A 19,412-nucleotide genomic window follows, 5' to 3' on the forward strand; every position below is an offset into this window, starting at 1 on the left:
CCGTGTGGCATTTTTGGTGTAGTTTCTGTAGCCTCTGGGTCTTTCTTTGGGCTACCTTTGTGTATATGATCTGCTGCGACATCAGTTTTCATCTAACAGAAGGAAGGCTTCTCCATGGCTACGGCACAGGGGCCAAGCAGTGACAAACCTGAGGGCCAGCTGCAAGTAGTGGGAAAGGCTGGCCTTACCCCAGAGCCACTGGCTAGCCTAGGGTCGGGGGTATCTTTATTATTCTAAATAAGGTACAGAGCAAGGAGAGAGAGAGAGAGAGAGAGAGAGAGAGAGAGAGAGAGAGAGAGAGAGAGAGAGAGAGACTAAACAGTGGAGAATTCCTCAGCATTTGTTTCATTTCAAATAAATATAAACACATTTACATCAAAGTATACAGACATCTTCTCTAGTTTGAAAACAACACAAAAACCAAAACCTGTGGTCAACACATCATCAGTTACAAATGTCAAGCCAGCAACTAGAAATCTGTGTCATTAGAAATATAAACTACAAGAAAAACTGGTATGCAAAAAAAAAGCTACTGCAGTCCTCACTTGCATTTAGAAAGAAAAAGGTTCCAAGTCTCCCAGTTCAGGCAGATGCTTTTCGGTCCTCACAGGTAGCTGGTGGATGGAGTACATACATCAACACACACGTGTGTGCATGTATGTGTGCATGTTTCTTAAGAGTCTCATTCTTCCTTTTGTCCAGCTGTTCCGGGTGAAGAGCGGGGTCCATTTGACCTAGAGGCTTTGGCAGAGGGAGCAGACACAGTATTCACAACGCTGGTTTCACCACCACCAATGGGCAGCTGGCTTGCGCTTCCACATTGACCGTTCCTGCGTTTGCTCTCTCGGCTCCCGTCTACAGTGACAGTGCTGTCTCTCCTCTGCCAGGACCTTGACTGAGCAGTAATTTTCCTATTCTCCCCTTGAAGGACAGTGTCAGCCTTCCGTTAGTATTCTCATTTCAGAGCAAACTCACTAAACGGCCATTTCCTATTTGACTTGCATATTGTTTCAAGTTTTGGCACAATATAATTTCACCTGCAATGCTATTGGATAAATTTGGGATCCATTACTCCATTGAAAAATTACTCACAGGTTTCTTAAGGAGAGCCCTGGGCGCTACTTTGTGTTTAACAAGAAAGCACGGTCGAGGTTCACACTCATCTGGCAACTTTAACCAAGGTCTTGGGAAGAAGTTGGGGGTAGTTACACGCTTCCCATGAGGAGGCGGGGGTCAGGTGGACTCCCTTAAGAGGATGATTATAGGCATTACATCTGAAGATGAACTTTGACCTTTGGCTTCTAGTGAGGAAGTAAACAACAGAGCAAGAAGAGGGTGCAGGCATTTCCTGTCGTCTGCTCTTCCCTCCCCTCCCAGGGGACATGAATGTCACTTGATAGAACTCACTGGTGAGTACGTGAAAAAGGAAATCTTTAGACGGAACATTTGTCTCTCTGTTGCGTTATCCCCAAAGACAAAGAATTAAACACTTAGAAATCTTCCTTACTTAAAATGAGAGGTAGGCTTTCATAGGAGTACCTTATACCTAAAGGAAATATGAAACAAAACCAAACCCAGGCAGGCCTCTCTGCGCGTGCTTCAGCCTACAGCCTAGCTGCCCTCTCTTGGTTAGACGGATTCCTTTTCTACTGGTTTCTGGAAGCTTGGCCTCAAATACTCGAGCACAGCATAATTCTGGAACTCAAGCTTCCATCCCTTTCTGCAACACAGGTAATGGAGGAAATGCCTTTACAGTTCAAACTTAGAACGTTTCCGAGTCCGAATCGTTTTCATTGTACCCATCCTCAGAGCCCAAGTTGTTACTGCACAGACTAACTCTGCTACCCAGATTGGAGAGGGTCGTCCTGCTCAAACTGTCTTTTCTCAAACAAACCAAGTTGACAGCCGTCATTGTACTGGAAGGAGAAAAAGGCATCATGGTAGCCAGAATGAGGGCCAGGCAGTCAGCCACGTCTTTGTTAGGAGCACAAGCCAGGGCCGGGGTATGACCTGGGCGTAAATGCAGACAAGGCAGTGGTTAGTCCTGGAGGTCCCCGCGGCTGCACAGCATGCCACAGTACATCTCCTACAATCTCACGAGAGGAGATGCATGTTGAGTTAGCACTCATGCCAGATCAGAGGAGTCACTTCTCACAAGTCATGCTGCTGTGAGATTGGAGTGGGGCAGGGAGGGGGCGACATTTCATGGAGGTGCTGGGTTTGGTTTGGGATCACATGTCTACAGAAAGCACAGAATTATCCCGAGTTAGCAGATTCCAGCCTTCATCTAGAGAACGGAAGTGTGTGGCGAGGAAGGGAGCTTGGGGACACAAGCCACAGCCACTAGCAATAGGAGTGCCCAGGGGGAGTGCCCAGGGACAGCATATGCACACCATGAGCCGCAGACCTGGCAGAGAGAGGAGGCCCTTCCCGTGACAAGTGTGTGTCACACAGAAGGGGTAAAACCAAGGGCTGATGTCGCTTTATATAAACTTCATAGAAAGCACACACCGGTTTACTATTATAAAACGCCAAACCACTTGAAGAGGTCAGTAATTAAGAGAATTTTAACAGACCTTAAAAAAAGAAGTCACCTCACCAGCTAAAGTCACAAATCTGAACTAGCAGGAATGTGGGACAAATCACGGTTTGCCATAATTAAGTGGGGTGATGCCATTATTCAGACTTGGGGGCTCCAGAAACTCGTTAGAAAACTGGACCTCCACACACGATGTAAGGAGTGCACTGCTCTTTGGATGTACTCGATATCATTAACACACTTTTATTCTGTTGGCCCAAGATGCCCTCCCACAGTGAGCAGAGAGCTGCTCAGTCCATCTGAGGAACAGTCCCGGTAGAAGTCCCTGGACCTGGGGCCTCTGCACTCTCAGCCCTGAAGAGATTTTTCATCTTTGCAGAGTGAAAACAATGAACAGGGCCAGGTGTCCTAACATTCCACTCCAGGAACAGCAGTGATGAGTGGAGGGATTATTTAGTGCAGCGTGGTATAAAATGGTCTCCAAATGTTCCCAGCTCCTCACTGGGCACAGCTAGACTCTGAGAAAGGCAAGCTGACTCACACAGAGCTTCTGGATCCATAGATCCAGACTGAATACAGCTGAGGGCATGCCAACACCTACTTATTCTAGGATCTCATTTTGGACAAGAAGAGCGGGCTTCCTGGTGCTAAGCTTAAGGTCTGTAGTGCCGCTAAAGATGAGCGAAGTAAGCTGGGAAAGCTCAGGATATGGATAAGGAAAAGAGCTCTCTGTACTTCCTAGCCGAGCCGGGTTGGGGAGAGAGCAGGGTACATGCTACGAGACATGGGGCTGCAGAAACAGAACTGAAGCGTCAGCTGAGATTTCAGCCCGGCTGCTGACTTCGGAGAACTACAAGGCATGAGCTGCTAAGTCCAGTGCCTGTAATGAGCAGCCTATTGAGTAGCATTTATACATCCGAATACTTCACTGAGATGTCACATTGCAAAATTTACTAAATTCATAGCTATCCAGAAGTTCCTCTTCTGCTTCCCAAGGTTAAGAGGGATTGTGCACACAATGGTCGTTTATTAGGATCCTGGTCTTCGTTAGATTTTGTAATGCAGCAAGCTTAGTGGAAGGCTTTGGACAAGCGTTAAGCTCATTTAGGGAAGGCAGCAAGTCATAGAGGACAGGAGAAACCTTCAGCCTAGACCTCAGCAAACATTCCATTCATGTTTCTCTATGAATACAAGAAATGTGAGTCCTGATTTGTACTTGACAAAAACATTTGATCTAGGAATGAACCAAAAATGCAAATATCTATTTCCATTGAGCCCTGGATGACTTGCCTCTCTCACTCCTTAGTGTATGCAGTTGGAACTCCCACGGCCAAGCTGAAAGGCTTTTGGCATGTCTGAAATTATTTGAATGAAATACGTTCCACTGGTAATGCTACATGCCACACGGACAGTGATGGTGGGCTGCAGGTAGACAATTGTTGTACAGAAAGACAGAAAGGACAAATTACCTAAGTTTGACTTCTTACACAAAAGACACTTCCAAGGGGAAGAAAGTGCTTCCTGGCTCTTACACAGCTCCTAACTTTCTCACTGTGCTCTGGCTTCAACCAACACAACCTGTAGCAACTGTTACTTCTTCGTACTTACCATTTTCATCCACAGCAAGTACAGAGGCTCCTTTGGCCAGCAACTCCTCAACTACCACCTTCAAGCCATTACGGGCAGCGATATGGAGGGGTCTGAAAGACAACACGGAGCCTCAGTCAAGATACTTGTTTGTGTGAGTGGTATAGCTGGGATCTTCCAAAGGCCGTGTGCTAAAGGCTTTGTGGAGGTGGGAGAGGGTGGAGCCTGTAGGAGGGGGCTGAGAATTTTCACTGAGAATTTTCAGGGCACCGGAGCATGTCTTTGAAGCACACCAGCCCTTCTCACTTTCTCTTTGTCCTACGAGTGAATAGCTATGTGTTCCCTGACAAGATATGCTGCCGTGTGCAAAGTAAAGGGGTCAACCAAGCATAGACTGAAACATGCAAGACTGGGAGCCAAAACAAGCCCTTTGTCTTTGTGATTCTCTCAGGTAACTGATATAAAGGAAACTAATTAACAGAAAAAAAAAAGTGGCGTTTTGGTTAACTTGTGTCACTAAAAGGAAGATGTACTTAAGAATCTACAAACAGTACTGGGTTATTTTTGCTTTGGAAAAAAAGCCATGTTGACCATATCTTTTCTAGGTAATGTGGATCCAGCTATTCTCATGTGTTTGGCCCAGATATCTCTGCAAGTGTTAGAAATCGTCTACATCTTAAACAGTCTTGAAGACAGTACAAAGAAGGCTGGAAGAATTCAAGCTCTGCTGTACTTTGTAGAAGACTCTTCGCTGGCTAATTTGAGACCCTGTTTCATACAGTTCGTTGAGGTGAGTGGTATTAATCTACACGCTCAGATCCTTTTATTAGGGCATGTTTATAGCTGTCTCACTGGGTTACAGTGCCTTATAAAAGTGTGTCACCCTCAGCACATTGTGCTGTGTCCTTTAACAATCTTAAATTTAAAAAAAAAAAAAACCACCCTAATATTCTTTACCTTTAACAAAAATGCATAAGTAATTTCCCAAAATGGAAAACAAAGCAGTTTTTCAGATCCTTCACACTGAGGGTTACACTGAATAATATTAAAATATAATCACAACAAATAGCTTAAGAACTGTTCAAATGTATTCTGGGAACCTGATTTATAAACCTGGTGTTTTCCAGCCAGACTACATAATGCTAATACATAATACAAACAGTTTCCCCAAATATGTCAGCTCATAAGCCCAGAAGATATCTCTAAAAGCTCACTAAATTTATAATGAAGCACAGAAATGCCTGTAAGGAGAACAAAGGACTTACAAATCCTCAGAGCTGTATCAAAATAAGGGCTCTACCTAAAAGCATGTATGCCTAGTCAACATTGCAGATGTGCATACATAAACTTTGTGAAGAGTCAGCACCGCTCACGGCTCTGCTTCTCAGAGCTAGACTAGTACAGAGCAGGCTCTGAATGTGTTTTAGACAAATACTATGACTCTGACCTTGCCTTTTTCACCCCTCCTGACAGGCCAAGGCTCAGGGAACGTCTCAGAGAAGATGGTGGAAATGGAGAAGCCAGAGGATGGGGAGCAGAGCTGGGGCATGCTGTCTTTTGGACACGACACAGCCATTGCACTCATGAATTCACAGGAACTGTGCTTCTCAGCTTATGATTTGTACACGCTCAATATGGGACAGATGATGCTCTCTAGGCCCCGCCCCTTCCTGAGGAGCTATCTGCAGTGGATAGCTAGGGTTGCAGGGGGAGAGTCATTCTTTTTGGCAGATGTAGCCACCGGTAGGTTTCCCGTGCTCCGTTGGATAGTCCACATCAGCACACACAAACTGGACTTACTGGGTTAGTTGGGGAGGGAGAGGCATGCAGTCGGGAAGGTAACATGCTAAAGGGATCTGGGTGAGCTGGAGGAGGAAAACAGTGGCAGACATGACCACATTTCATTGTATACATGTAAGAAGCTCCCAAAGAATAAATAAAAATCAGGCCCGTGACTCTGGGCTCAAGTCAAGCTACCGTTGCCACACTCACGTCTGCAGTGCGCTGTTTTTCGCGTTAATAAGGCTCTCATCTTGTATCTTGTCAAGTATTAACAAGGCACACTTCTCATGGCCCTAATAAGGAAAAGGCAAGGCATATGAGGCAGAGATACAGCACAGTTCCCGAACGTCCACTCGATCGTACTTTCCACTGAGTCCCAGCTTCCTCTGGCTTGAGAACATTCAAGACTATTTTCTGAGTAGTTCCTTTTCTAAAAAGCAAATGGGCCCAAGACATGCTTAAGCTTCTACACGGGGCCTGTTAGGACTCGTTTAACATGTTACTGACTTAAAATATTCATGTTTAATATTAATTTTCCAAGGTCATTTTTAAAATGAATGTCCAGAGAGTAGAAGCAGATGCTAGTAGAGCAGGTCAGAGTGTCGGAGTACAGCATCAGCAGTAACCTTTAAGTCCCACAGCACTGCTTTCCAAGCGTACATCAGGTTCCTCCTTCTTCAAACCTTCAATTACCCCTGCAGTGATCCATCTCCAGAGCTCCCATGACACCCCAGATCCGTGTCACTTATCTTCATTTCTGTTTGATGCTCCAAGGAAGCCCTGTTTCCCCCCTCCACCTAAAATACAGATATCTCTGGATTTCATGACAATAGATGCTTGATAATTAAAATAGCCATTATTAGGTCTAGGGTCACGGATTACTACATCTTTGCTAATTAAGGGCATAGACTTATTAGTATCATCTGAGAGTTAGAAATGTTGACTCTCCTTGGGACACAGAGACAGTAAAATTATGACTAAAACAAAAGAAGAAAAAGAAAATCTTAGGCCAACTTAGACCTAATAAAAAGCATGCATTTTTTTGTCGTTGTTTTTTGAGATAGGGTCTGACTATGTAGTCCAGGCTAGCTTTGAACCCTTGACTCTCCCACCTCAGTCTCTAGAGTGCTGGCCAGACTCTGTGTTCTAATGCCATTCTCAAGTGACTCCTTCCTATGAGGGTGTCTGAAGAGCACAGTAGTTCCTGTCACTAACACATTGTGCTTTGACATAAACTTCCAGATCACATCTGTTCTTTCCATGTTCTTCCCAGAGCACAGACATAAAAACAGAACCAATGAGAGGAATAGTTGTGACTTGTGATACCACTGGAGTCACCTGGCACTGTAATACACTGCAGTTTGTAACAATCACACATACAGGCATTTGTATGTATCTTTTATCAAAGACAAAAATCTACCATATATTCTGCATTGGTGTGCGCATGAGAAAACAGTGACAAGGTACATGGATATTGCTTTGCTGTAGTATGATTTGTGGCTGTGTTTTCACAGTGTCTTCGAACAGAACTCAATGGAAACTGCTTAGAGTTTATAAGCCATGTAACTAATGTCTTACCCTGCTGTGTGGTGCCAAAATGTGGTACCATAGCCAGGGAAACAGATACAGTGACAGAATCGAGATAGGCGGAATGCGGCGGCATTGCAGTAGCAAATGCATTGGACCCGTCCTCATCATTCACTCTGATGAGTGGCAGGTATATCCACCCACCCAGAATTCTGCCCCTTCCTTCTCCCACTCCATTTCCATGTACAGTTGACAGTGTCCTGGGAAATGGTCATTTAAGTAAAAACCATGCTACTTAGGACCCAGGAGGACCGAGATCCTGTGGTATTATTACTGTGAACATAACAGTATGCAGCAATGTTTTGAACCCATTACATACTTTACTGATAGCCAGATGTAAGGGAGTATTCAAGTCCTTATCCTTCACAGTCAGGTCAGCCTGGGCACTGTTCACCAAAATATCTATAGACAAAACCAAGAGAGAGTAACTTAGACTGGGTGCTGGACACGTGTTTCAGTGTGGCCACAAAACACTAACATTAGTACCGCCCACACTCATACTTAATGTTCCTAAAGAAGGAACAGTTTGTTGCCATATTTGTTTCAATCAAACGGGAGCTGGTTGGGCATAGCTCCCCAGAGTTTCACCATTCCACCACTCCTCAGCTTTTGGGCTCAATCCAAGTACAGTGTCAGTATTTCGAGTCAAGGTGACTCTGCTAGTATGTTTTACTTCTCAACGTTGAGACATTTCACTCAAGGATTAGTTTACTTTGCTGAAGTCTTCCAATGACACAGTCACAAAGAGCTGAAGAGGACTGGGCACGCAGGTGACGCAGGAAACCAGGGTGGCCCCTTTCAGATGTCCGTGCTAGGCTAGCACTGGCATCTCCAGCTGACAGTATTTTGAGTCCACGGCCTAAGTACGTACCCACCGCGCCTGCCTGCCCGTTCTCAGCAGCCATCATCAGTGCCGTCTTCCCTGAATTATCCGTAGCATTCACTTGAGCATTGTGTCTCAGAAGCAGCTGCAAGCACTCCGTGTGGTCACCGAAGGCTGCTGCATGGAGCGTGGTCCTGAAGGTTTCAAACACACACAGATTGACTGCCTTTAGACTTGGCTGGAACTATCAGGAGACACGTTTTCTAAAGACGTAAAGCTTCTGGGTTGACGGAAATGATGGCCAAATCCTGTCTTAGAACCATTCAAGGTGGCCACTGAAGCATCACCAATATGAATGGGTGCCCCTTAGATGGGGGTGGTTGGGGCTGGGGGTACGGGGGAGGTCATGCATGTCATGACTCCGATAAGTTAATCAGCACCATTCCGACATTCTAATCTTGAGTTCTGATGAGATCTCACTTGTCTATGAGATAGACACTTTCAACATTAAGGGATAGTTTGTAGGTAATTGGTTGGTTTACTAAAAACCTTATAAGCCTACATAATCTAATGCAGATGGTGGGGTTATTGGGGAGGTGAGCTTGGCATTACTCATCAAAATGGAAAAGGCACTGGCCTTAATGAAGCCCCTCCACTCCAAGGACTCCATTTCCTGTATATACTCAGCCATGTAAACAGATTCACACCCAAGTATTCACTGTGTTGCTTCTTAGAAATAGAATATTGAAAGCAACATGAATATTCTTCTAAAGAAGTCAGGCTAAGCAACCTGCTATGTAATCATTCAATGAAATAACATGCAGCTTTAAAAATTAAGGTAAGATCTCCAGGACATAAAAACATACTATGCACTACTTTCTCAATTAAAAATTTTCCCCTTTGGCCAAGCATCATCCATGTCTATGATTCTAGCACTCAGCAGGGTAGAGTCAAGAAGAGTAGGAGTTTGAGGCTAGCCTGGGCTTCATAGCTAGTTCAAGGCCAGGCTGAGCTACACAGCAAGACTCTCTAGGTTGGAGCTGGAGCTTGGTCTAAACTTGTCTAAGGTCCTGGATTCATTTCTAAGCACTGCCCAAAATAGGTGTATATAAAAATAAAAGCAAATGGCTTCCTATTCTACAACCCAAAACAAAGACCAAGACTGGAGCCTAAAAGCATGACACCTCCGCATCACTCACCGGCCTTTGTCATCCCTACAACCGACGATGCTGGAATCTATGGCCCCCAGCAGCAATGATGCACAGTTCTCATGACCATTAATTCTACAATGAAAATGGATTTTAGTGTAAAAACAGGCAAAACTTAAAATATCTATTCCTTCACCTCATCATTATATGCACTGTATATTTAACAATCTATTTTTAGAAATCGGATGCTAATATTTATGGCGCGCTACAGTAGTATACATTGAAGCTTCCTGCTGCTTCTATTAAGGCCCTCTGTGTTTGTGAGATCCCCCAGAGTACCATTCACACAAGCTCCCACGTAGGTGATGTCGAGACACCAAAGTGGAAGAGACAGAGCCTTCACACGTGAATTCACCCTGGTTAGTGTTTTTAAGATTTGTCCATTTGGGGCTGGAGAGATGGCTCAGCAGTTAAGAGCACTGACTGCTCTTCCAGAGGACCAATTCCCAGCACCCACATGGCAGCTCACAACTGTAACTCCAGTTCCAGGGGACATGACACCTTCACACTGACATACATGCAGACAAAACACCATGCACATAAAATAAAAAAATAAATTTTAAAAAGAATTCATCCGTTTTTACTTTATGTGTATCATTGTTTTTCCTGCATGTATGTATGTATGTATGTGCACTGCATGTGTGCCTAGTGCCCAGGGATGCTCAAAGAGGGTGCTGGATCCCATGAACTGGTATGGATGGCTGTTAGCCACCATGTGGGTGCTGGGAACCAAATCTAGGTCTTCTGCAAGCAAGTACTCTTGATCACTTAGCCACGTCTTCAGCCCCCTAAATCACCTTGATTCTCTCTCAGCTACCATCTCTTTACCGATTTGATTTCATGCCTCCAGTCAAATGAGCCAGCTTCATGGGAAGCCCAGAGACAGTGTAAAGCACTTTCAAGTCTTGCACCCCAGGCTGACTCCTGGGATTCAACTTAAGTCTATGAAAAACATTTCTCTCTATGAACCTGCAATAACAATCACATTTAAAAAGGAGGGGAATGAGGAGAAGAAAGAGAGAGGAGGAGGAAGAGGAGGGAGGAGAAGAAAGCTAAGGATGAAGATGAGGAAGTATATGAAGTCTCCCTGGTAGAAAATTTCTTACTAGTTACAGATATATTGGTATTAACATTGACTTATTTTTCAGAGTTTGCCAGGCAATGGGGGATACCACTGAAGATTTCTCCCCATCTATGGACCATGCCTCTCAGCCCACCACCACAGGATACATGAGTCACCTTGGAACTGTAGCTTCTGGAAAATCATTAACATGAGAGCCCATGCTTTGCCAGCAGACCTATTTGTCTTTAGCAGCAGAAGAGAATATTTGAGTCTTATCTGCAATCTAAATGCTTTCTTCCATTCGCAAAAGGCACGTTTTCTACGTGCAGGTAAAGGAACAGAAGAAGCACTGTGACATTTCCAACCTTTCTACTTACATTGCACAGTGCAGTGGCGTGAAGGAATTGCCAATAAATTTCCGAAAACATTTTTGCTCCAGAAGTACCTCTATGCAGTTTTCATTGCCTGCAAAGAATAAACAGATTCAGAGAGCTCCCAAGACAGAAACTCGGTTCAACGTGGTCTGGTGTTTTTTAATTTCTCATTAAGTGTTAGGTTCTAGCATATGAATTTCCCTGAATTGGCTGAACGTTCGCTCTCTGTGGAATAAAATCAACAAAACACTAAAATGTTATTAACTACACTCACAGGTGTTCTGAGATATGATGAACAAATCCAACAATGAAGGCCATATGGCCTGGTGGAGCGAGATAAAGAAGTCACCTCATCTGCAGGCAGAACGGATTCTGTGTCACCCCCAGCTCTTGACAGATGCCTACCATCAGCATACCTCAATTTTCCCGTGTTGATAATAGGGACATTTTCCTTTCACCCACACAAACAGGCTAACTTATAGTTCCATACCCAAGTGAAGCGGGTAATGCCTTGTAGAAAACACAACAAGACTCTGGACATAAAACACCATGGCAGTGTTTTTAGTGGCATCTGGCCACAGTAAACACCCAATGAGTATTTGTTTTAAGTACATGAGTAAATGTAAGGCATTGTGGTGAACAGCAATGGTGTGAGACTTTTAAACCCTTCTCTGCCATTGTCTTAGCTAGGGTTTCTAGTGCTACGATAAGGCACCACCACCAAACGCAACTTGGGAAGAAAAGGGTTTGTCAAAGTCCATCATCCAGGGAAGTCAGGGCAGGGAATGGTATGTCAGTCAGAGGCCATGGAGAATGCTGCTTACTAGCTTATTCTTCACCGATTGCTCAGCCTGCTTTCTTTCTTTTCTTTTTTCCTTTTCTTTTTTTTATTATTATTATATTTGTGTTTTAATTTTACACATCAGCTATGGGTTCCCCTGTCCTCCCCCCTCCCGCCCCCACCCCCACCTTCCCCCCATCCCCTCTCCTCCATTCTTATCTCCTCCAGGGCCAAGACTCCCCTGGGGATTCATTTAAACCTGGTGGATTCACTACAGGCAGGTCCTGTCACCTTCTTCCAGGCTGAGCAAAGTATCCATGTGTAAGCCCAAGGTTCCAAACAGCCAGCTCATGCACTAAGGACAGGTCCCAGTCCCACAGCCTGGATGCCTCCCAAACAGTTCAAGCTATTCAATTGTCTCACTTATCCAGAGGGCCTGATCCAGCTGGGGGATCCACAGCCGTTGGTTCATAATTCATGTGCTTCCATTCGTTTGGCTATTTGTCCCTGTGCTTTTTCCAATCTTGGTCTCAACAATTCACGCTCTTACAGTCCCTCCTCTTTCTCAACAATTGGACACCTGGAGCTCCACCTAGGGCCTTCAGCCTGCTTTCTTACAGCATCTGGGACCACCAGCCCAGGGACGCCACTGCCCATAGTGAGTTGGGCCCTCCCACAGCAATTATTAATCAGGAAAATCTACCCTAGGCTTGCCCACAGGCCAATTGAGTCGGGGCATTTTCTCAACTGAAGTTTTCTCTTCCCAAATGACTCTGGCTTGTGTCAAGTTGACATAAAACTAGCTGGTGCCACCCATTTTATTTGTCACATGACCTGGGGCAATTTATGTGTGATGCTTTGTGCCTCAGTTTCCTCTATATATTCAAGTTGGCCTAGGAACACTCATCTTACCCATGTCACAAGATGATAGGTACTTTATAAAGGACCTAAGTACGCTTTGGAACGTGCTGTTCAGTTCTAGTGCAGAAAGGCATTGCTAATTGGCTTTATCTCAGAGCAGTATCCTGGAATCTCTTCTTGACTAACCTCAGGGAACCAAAGTCCCATGTGGGTGGTTTGAAATAGTAAAGGACAAACAAAACCTTCCTTGTTACTAAAGAGACAAGTTGATATGAAACTTCTATCAAGTAAGTGATATCGTTCAGGTTTCCATTTGCATCCAACCATCACCCGGTGGTCCCAGACATCTCAGCCTCTATATATTCTGAATCCCCCAAAGGACCAACTTAGGACAAGACCAACTTAGGACATTCCATTCATCAGTGGGAGACTTGGTCTGTGCAGTTGAAAGTGGAGAGTGGCATACTACTTCCAATATTTCACACTGACCAACGAAGGGGGTTCTGGGAGCTTGGACCTCAGACCTGGAGGGAGGCGGCTCTAGAATTCTGGAATTGTGGATTGGGAGAAGTCTGCTCTCTTGGGCTTCCACCTGGGAGGGCTCAGGAGCAGAAAGACGAGCCAGCTGGGTGCTGGGATTCCAGCAGTGCCACTGTGCAGTACCTAACTGTTTTATGCAGTGCTGGGACTGAACAGAAGGCTTTACACACTGGGCAAGCCCTTCACAAAGGGGCCATAGCCTCAGGCCCACTTCAGTAGTCATGAATCGGTACAACTTTCCCAAATAAGTGAAAGTCCAAACAAGTGTGGACTCTGAGAATTAAAAAAGAAAGACCCAAAGCTAAACTACACATCCACTGGTGTTCACTTGGGGCAGGAACTTTATTTACTGCCTATGGTGTTCTGATTTTACCTTCACTGTTTTCATACTTCATGTGATTCCTGGTTATCTGACACAGATCAGAAACTCTGATTGCAACTGCTCAAGTCCATTGGTGGTTCTGATGAGGAGTTATGTACCACAGAAAGAGGAAAGCAAACTTTTACTCAGTCAAGGCATCACGGCAGCCATGGGGTGGGGATGAGGGATCTGCTTACAACAACCAAAGACGGACAAAAGCCACGCCTGGGGTGCACAGACGCTGGAAACCACAGCATGCGGCAACATTCTCACCTCCACTGGGGCCGCAGCGGGGTGAGGTCAGAACGTCTAGTCAGTCACTCAGCTGACTTGCAACTCACCATTGTAACAAGCCCAGTGCAGCGGCGTGTAGCCCTGGTTGTCTTTGAAACAGCAGTCCTCCTCAGAAAGGGCAATCTGGAGCAGCTCACTCAGCCACGTGGCGTGGCCCCGAGCAGCCGCATAGTGCAGGGGCGTCCTCCCTCGGGAGTCTTTACAGAGGATCGACGCTTCCTGTTCCAGCAGCATTTGTACACACTCCTCGTGTCCTGTCATGATCTGGCGCGTCGCAATAGAAACACAAAACACACCTCAGTTGGCTGGGCATGACACCACTGAGAAGGGTCGGATGGGACCGCCCTGCCTGGCCTAAGAGAGGCAGATGGCTTTGCTGCGGAGGGAGGAGGCAGAACAACCCTAGCAAAATCCCTACCAGAAAAGCCCCTGAGAAGCATGAACTCTCTCTCCAAACATAACAGGGAAGGTATCAGGCTACCGTAGGAAATAGCAGCTTCGGAATCAGGGAATATGTTCAATCCCGGCCATCTACCCCTGTCAGGCGTACGTCACTCTGCCCCTCTCTCTCTGGCTCACTTTATTCACCCGTGATGGGCAGAGAAACAGTGACCTCACAGGTTGCTCAGTACTAAGGAGACACTACAGTCACATGACGCAGTGGGATGGGGATGTATTCTGGAAATATCAGTGTCTGTACACCAAGCTAGAAAGTGTAAACTATTACCCTCCTGGGCCAGCAGCCTGTCAATCCTAAACTAACATGCACAGCACGCTTCCCTGCTGGATTCTGGGTGGGTGGGGGTTCGCAACACTGTGGCACGTGTTTATGAGTCTAAGCAGCAAGGGCACAAGGAAAGCTCTACATGAAAGGAGGCTCTTCAGCGCCATGGTGACTGTATGAGATCCCCTGCTGGATGTGCACATGTATGGAAAGTTCCCGGGCCTGCTGCGTGGCCCAGGAGAAGTGCCAAGAAATAAGAACTGTGACTATGTCAATCACGGTGGGAAACTATCTTTGTCACTTATTAAGGTGTTTCCACCACCTCCACACAGCAATTTCGTGATTTCCACCTTTGTCCACTTAGCTTATTTTTATCCTGCAAAAAACCCACAGTTCTGCAGATGTGTACAAACAAATGGCCACAGGATACATACACAGCCACCATTTGTCACAAGAGCAACAGAAAGAGCATGCCTGCTCAAAACCAGGTCATCACTGAATTCATCTTTATTTATTTTTGTTTTTTGGTTTTTTTTTTGTTTTTGGGTTTTTTTTTTTTTTATGTGGAGCTGAGGATTGAACCCAGAGCCTTGTGTTTGCTAGGCAAGCACTCTACCACTGAGCTAAATCCCCAACCCTTCACTGAATTCATCTTGTTACATAATGAAGCATTAGAAATGCCCAGACAGAAAAATATTTAATGGCATGGAAAATGGTCCTTTATACTTTCTAAGAGGAAAAAGACCATATTATGTGAGTGTGTGTATGTGTATATATATGTGTGTATGTGTATATGTATGAATATATGTGTGTATGTATACATATGTATATGAGTAGTATGTATATGTATATATGTGTATGTGTGTATATGTATAAGTGGTAGGTGTATATGTGTGTATCCATGTGTATATATGTGTGTATATGCACATTTGTGTGTATGAGTGAATGTGTATATGTGTGTATATGTGTGTATGTGCATGTATCAAATGTGGTTACTTCCGGGAGGTATGATTACTGGTAATTGTGATTTCCTTTTTCTGCACGTAAAAAACAAGCTTTGTAAGTTTTCTGTGATATGCATTTTATAACCAGAAAGGGGAGCCGATCCCTCCAACAGTAGTATTCACTCCTCTATTATCACAATCTCACAAGTCTTAAAGCAGGGCCTAACTATAGCTTTCATTATTGCATCATTGTATAAAGTTCTCTAATTTCATTTTCATTTTGACTGTGATGCTAATTGACTATATTATGAAACAAATCTTTTCCCCTGGCCAAAACGGGTTCATGGAAAATGCACTTGACTGAGGCTGAGGCTGATGTACACACCCCTCTATGTAAGGCCGTGCATCCCACCATGTCAACGGCGTCTACATTTGCTTCCTTCTCAAGTAACAGGGAGACAGCATCGATGTGTCCATACGTGACTGCAAGCATCAGTGGGGTTCTAGGGGAGAGAGAGAGGAGATTAAAAACTACTTCCAGTGAGAACAGTTCTCTCTATTCTTAATAACTTCCCAGTAGTTCCTGTGTATCTAATTTGCTACTCTGCCATGTAGAACAAGAGACCAATTTCTGTTCTAAAGGCCTCATGGAATGGTGGCCTAACACGTACGCCCAGGGCTGGGCAGGGGACGGTCTCATCTCCAGGAGTCACATGAATTCTACCATTTTCAAAACTGTGTGGCAGTCACTAGGTGCCAACTGGCTGGGGCATGTGCGCATACAGAAAGAAGAGCCTCTTGCTCCTGTTACAGTAACCAATGGTGAACTCTGCTCGGGATTTACCTCCATGGGCAGAGCGGACTTGCTTTGGAAATAAGTCCGGCCAGTGTAGAAGAAAGACGGGGCCCTGCTCTGACTGTTACCCAAGCTCACTCCCCTGGGGATAGCAGCTAGAGCCTTTCTTTCTGCACTTCCTATTTGTGAGAAGAGCCTGGGTGAAGGACGGGCCAACAGACAGAAAGAACAGACGAGGAGCGGACACAAAGCTGAAGGAATTTTTTTCACAACAGAGACAAACTCTTGAGGTCTGCCTTTTTGCCATTATTAATTAAAAAGTAGGAAAGTGGTCCCTTTATAAATCAAAGATGGCAAGAAATAGGAAATATTAAAAGCCAGGAAGTGTGTCTACAGCTGGGATAGAAAAGGTGCTTGCTGTCACTGAGATGTGCACACACGGAGGACTTCACTTAAACACATGCTCCGGAGGCGACGTCTTCTTGTTCTAGGCTCCTTACCTACGAGTTCCACAGAGAGGTGCTCCTATCCTAAAATTCAGCCGTCAGCCTTCTTCCCTGCTCAGCAAGCCAACCCGTCACAACAGCAGAAGGCCAACACGAAAACACTTACTGTCCCTTGCCATCTTTCACATCAACCACTTCCGGGTTGTCTGCTATTTCAAGTAGTAGTCGCAAACACAGCGTGTGACCGTTAACAACTGAAAAAGAAAACAGAGGACATTCTTTCAACAAACCAGCACTGTGGACAGTTCTCCCAGGTGAAACTCATGTGGACTTCAAATTTCCCACCGCTGCTAACAAGTAGTCCCGGTTTCCAGTTCAAGATAGCCTGGGCGGAGTGGCTCAGTGCCAGCCTGTTTTCCCTGTTTCTTGTCTGCATACCTTGATCTTCTCCTTCCTTTTCTGTTTCTAGAGTTCTAAGGGGGTTTTTCTTAAATCTGACGTCCTTTCTTATCTCCTTGTATAGGACTGATAAGTATCCCCACACACCAGTCCCACTGAGAGGTACTCCATTTTCATATAACCATCCTGTGTCAAGCCCATCACCAGCCCTTTTTAAAGAGAAGAGAGCAGGGATAGGAAGAATAGAGAAGAGAGAGAAAGAGGGAAAGGGGTGAAGAACAGAATGGTCCCCGTGCTTCTGGATCAGTGAACTCTAAGTTCGATATTCGAGCAACAGTTCTCACTGATGAGTGGTGGCTGAATGTAAACCTGCCAAGCCAGGATAGGAGGCCCAGCCCTGGGTTCCCTCCTCACTGATGCTGATGTCTTCGGAATGCTGCATCAGGTGATGGCAGCTACTGTCTCCCTTCCCTCTCCCCTCCTTGCCCTGCTGATGCTGAGTGAGGAGGAGTCAGAGGCCCCTAGTTAGGGCTGCTGGCCCTTACCTGCCCCAGCTACTCCACAGTGGACAGAACATGGAGTGTAACCCCAATGCCTTACACAATTATGAAAGGGGTACCAGGATGTGCCCATGTGCATAACTAAAGATGTTCCTTTAGAAGAAGGGGTGCCTACCTGAATGTGAAGGATGCTGGGAAGCAAACCTCATGGGATGATAAACCTCTCCTCTAGAATAAGGCATTTCTCTGGTGTATTGAATGGAACCTTTGAAAAAGCTTTACAGCTATCATGGAATTCCACTCAGGGAATAAGATGAAGATGGATATGCTTAGCATTGCAGACTCTCTGAACAATAAGAACACCACAAAGGACACTGAACTTCCCTTGCTCCAGATGTGGTGAGAGAAGGGAATAAATGTAGTTATGCTGGGTTGATAAAGGCCTCTCCTGGAGCTGCTTTATAGGCATTTTTATTGCTTTCCAGTCAAGAGAGAATGATAACTTGATTTCCACACGGTTCTGGAGCAACACATATTAGAATTAGCTCACATTCATCAACAGCATTCAAACAAACGACAGGAACAATGCCCACGTGTTGTAAGCCAGAGCCTTCAGTTTGTTCTCAGCATACACACACACACACACACACACACACACACACGGAGAAAATAGTATGGATTAGAGTTCCAGGTAACATTTTATTGCTGCTGCTGCTGCTGCTGCTGCTGCTGTTCTTAAAATTACACAAAAACCTGTTACCTTGTTGAAATTTGCAGGGTGTTTAATGCATGCCTAAAAGGAAATAGACTGAATAAAAGGCATAGGACTGACCGCTAAATCCCCTCGGCAATGGGTGCAGGGGGTGGGAACAACAGATCTTGGCTTTTCTTTCTGCATCAATTTGATATTCCTCAGTGCTCAGCATCACTCCAGGGCTATTTCGCTTTTTGACTAAAGATAAGAATCTCTCCGCTCATATTGCTCACCTAGTGTGTCACGTGGCAGAATCATCTATGGCGGGGCTTCTGCGTCTTCACTGAGCTGTCTGAGCTTAACGCACAGGCCTCAGGAAAATTTCAGCCCCCCTTACAGTAACAGGCCTCAGTTCTCCTGTAGTTCTCACACACTACATTCTCCCACACGTCTTCTAGCAAAGCATTAGCATCTTTAGCTGTGGCCGGCCATCTCCGGCCCTGCTACCCACCCCAGCCTCTCCCAGCTGTGAATGACAGCCATTATTCACGCTGTTCCAAGATCACAACTGTCACTGTGTTTATCTGTTCTAAACCCTCCAACGTTCATTCTGGCTGGCCCTCTTCAGTTACTCCGAGGGTCTGAAACAAAGGAACTGGCCTCTCACGTGAACTGAAAAAAAATTTTCTGGCTAAGTGGATCCCTGGATCTCGGGCCGAAGCTCCAGACACCAGACATTTTGTGCCGAACAGTCCAATGACAGCCTGTCTTTTTAATGAATGGCTCAAGGGAAAGCCAGAGTGAGTCTTCTTGACCACTAGGGGGAACCCTTGGACCACACCTACATCACAGTGGCAAATGGGTGAGGCTGGTCGTCATTATTCACCTGTTTTAAGGGTAGCATTCCACAGTCAAAGCGGGCCATCACCAGTTGTTAGGAATTACACGGTAACAAAGCAGATGCCTGGCTATGCTAGGCAACACGTCTTTTAAAAAAGCAAATTTGATTTTGACAATATTACCAAGGAATGCCTAAGAGACAAAAATACTAGTGGGGTACAAAAGTGTCTAACTGGCTACGCCAGCCACCACTGGTCTTCTCCCAACAA

General features: G+C 45.3%; 1 protein-coding gene across 3 annotated transcripts in view; it reads right to left on the reverse strand.

Moving 5' to 3' along the window:
- Positions 1–269: 269 nt before the first annotated feature.
- Positions 270–19,412, reverse strand: part of Ankrd44 (ankyrin repeat domain 44) — a 266,329-nt gene continuing 247,186 nt past the window's right edge. For 2 of the 3 annotated variants that reach the window (XM_036173294.1, XM_036173293.1), the window contains exons 19-28: positions 16,877–16,964; positions 15,854–15,971; positions 13,848–14,064; positions 10,967–11,054; positions 9,518–9,601; positions 8,367–8,512; positions 7,815–7,897; positions 6,119–6,201; positions 4,148–4,239; positions 674–2,010 (exon numbers count right to left, since the gene is read on the reverse strand). In XM_036173294.1, the coding sequence (XP_036029187.1) occupies positions 1,763–2,010; positions 4,148–4,239; positions 6,119–6,201; positions 7,815–7,897; positions 8,367–8,512; positions 9,518–9,601; positions 10,967–11,054; positions 13,848–14,064; positions 15,854–15,971; positions 16,877–16,964 (1,247 nt within the window). In that variant the 3' untranslated portion in view covers positions 674–1,762. Of the gene's footprint in view, positions 2,011–4,147; positions 4,240–6,118; positions 6,202–7,814; positions 7,898–8,366; positions 8,513–9,517; positions 9,602–10,966; positions 11,055–13,847; positions 14,065–15,853; positions 15,972–16,876; positions 16,965–19,412 lie in introns of all 3 variants that reach the window. The other variant, XM_036173295.1, reaches the window with a different exon arrangement.

The sequence above is a fragment of the Onychomys torridus genome, chromosome 23 (genome assembly GCF_903995425.1).
Source record: "Onychomys torridus chromosome 23, mOncTor1.1, whole genome shotgun sequence".
Lineage (NCBI taxonomy): Eukaryota > Metazoa > Chordata > Mammalia > Rodentia > Cricetidae > Onychomys > Onychomys torridus.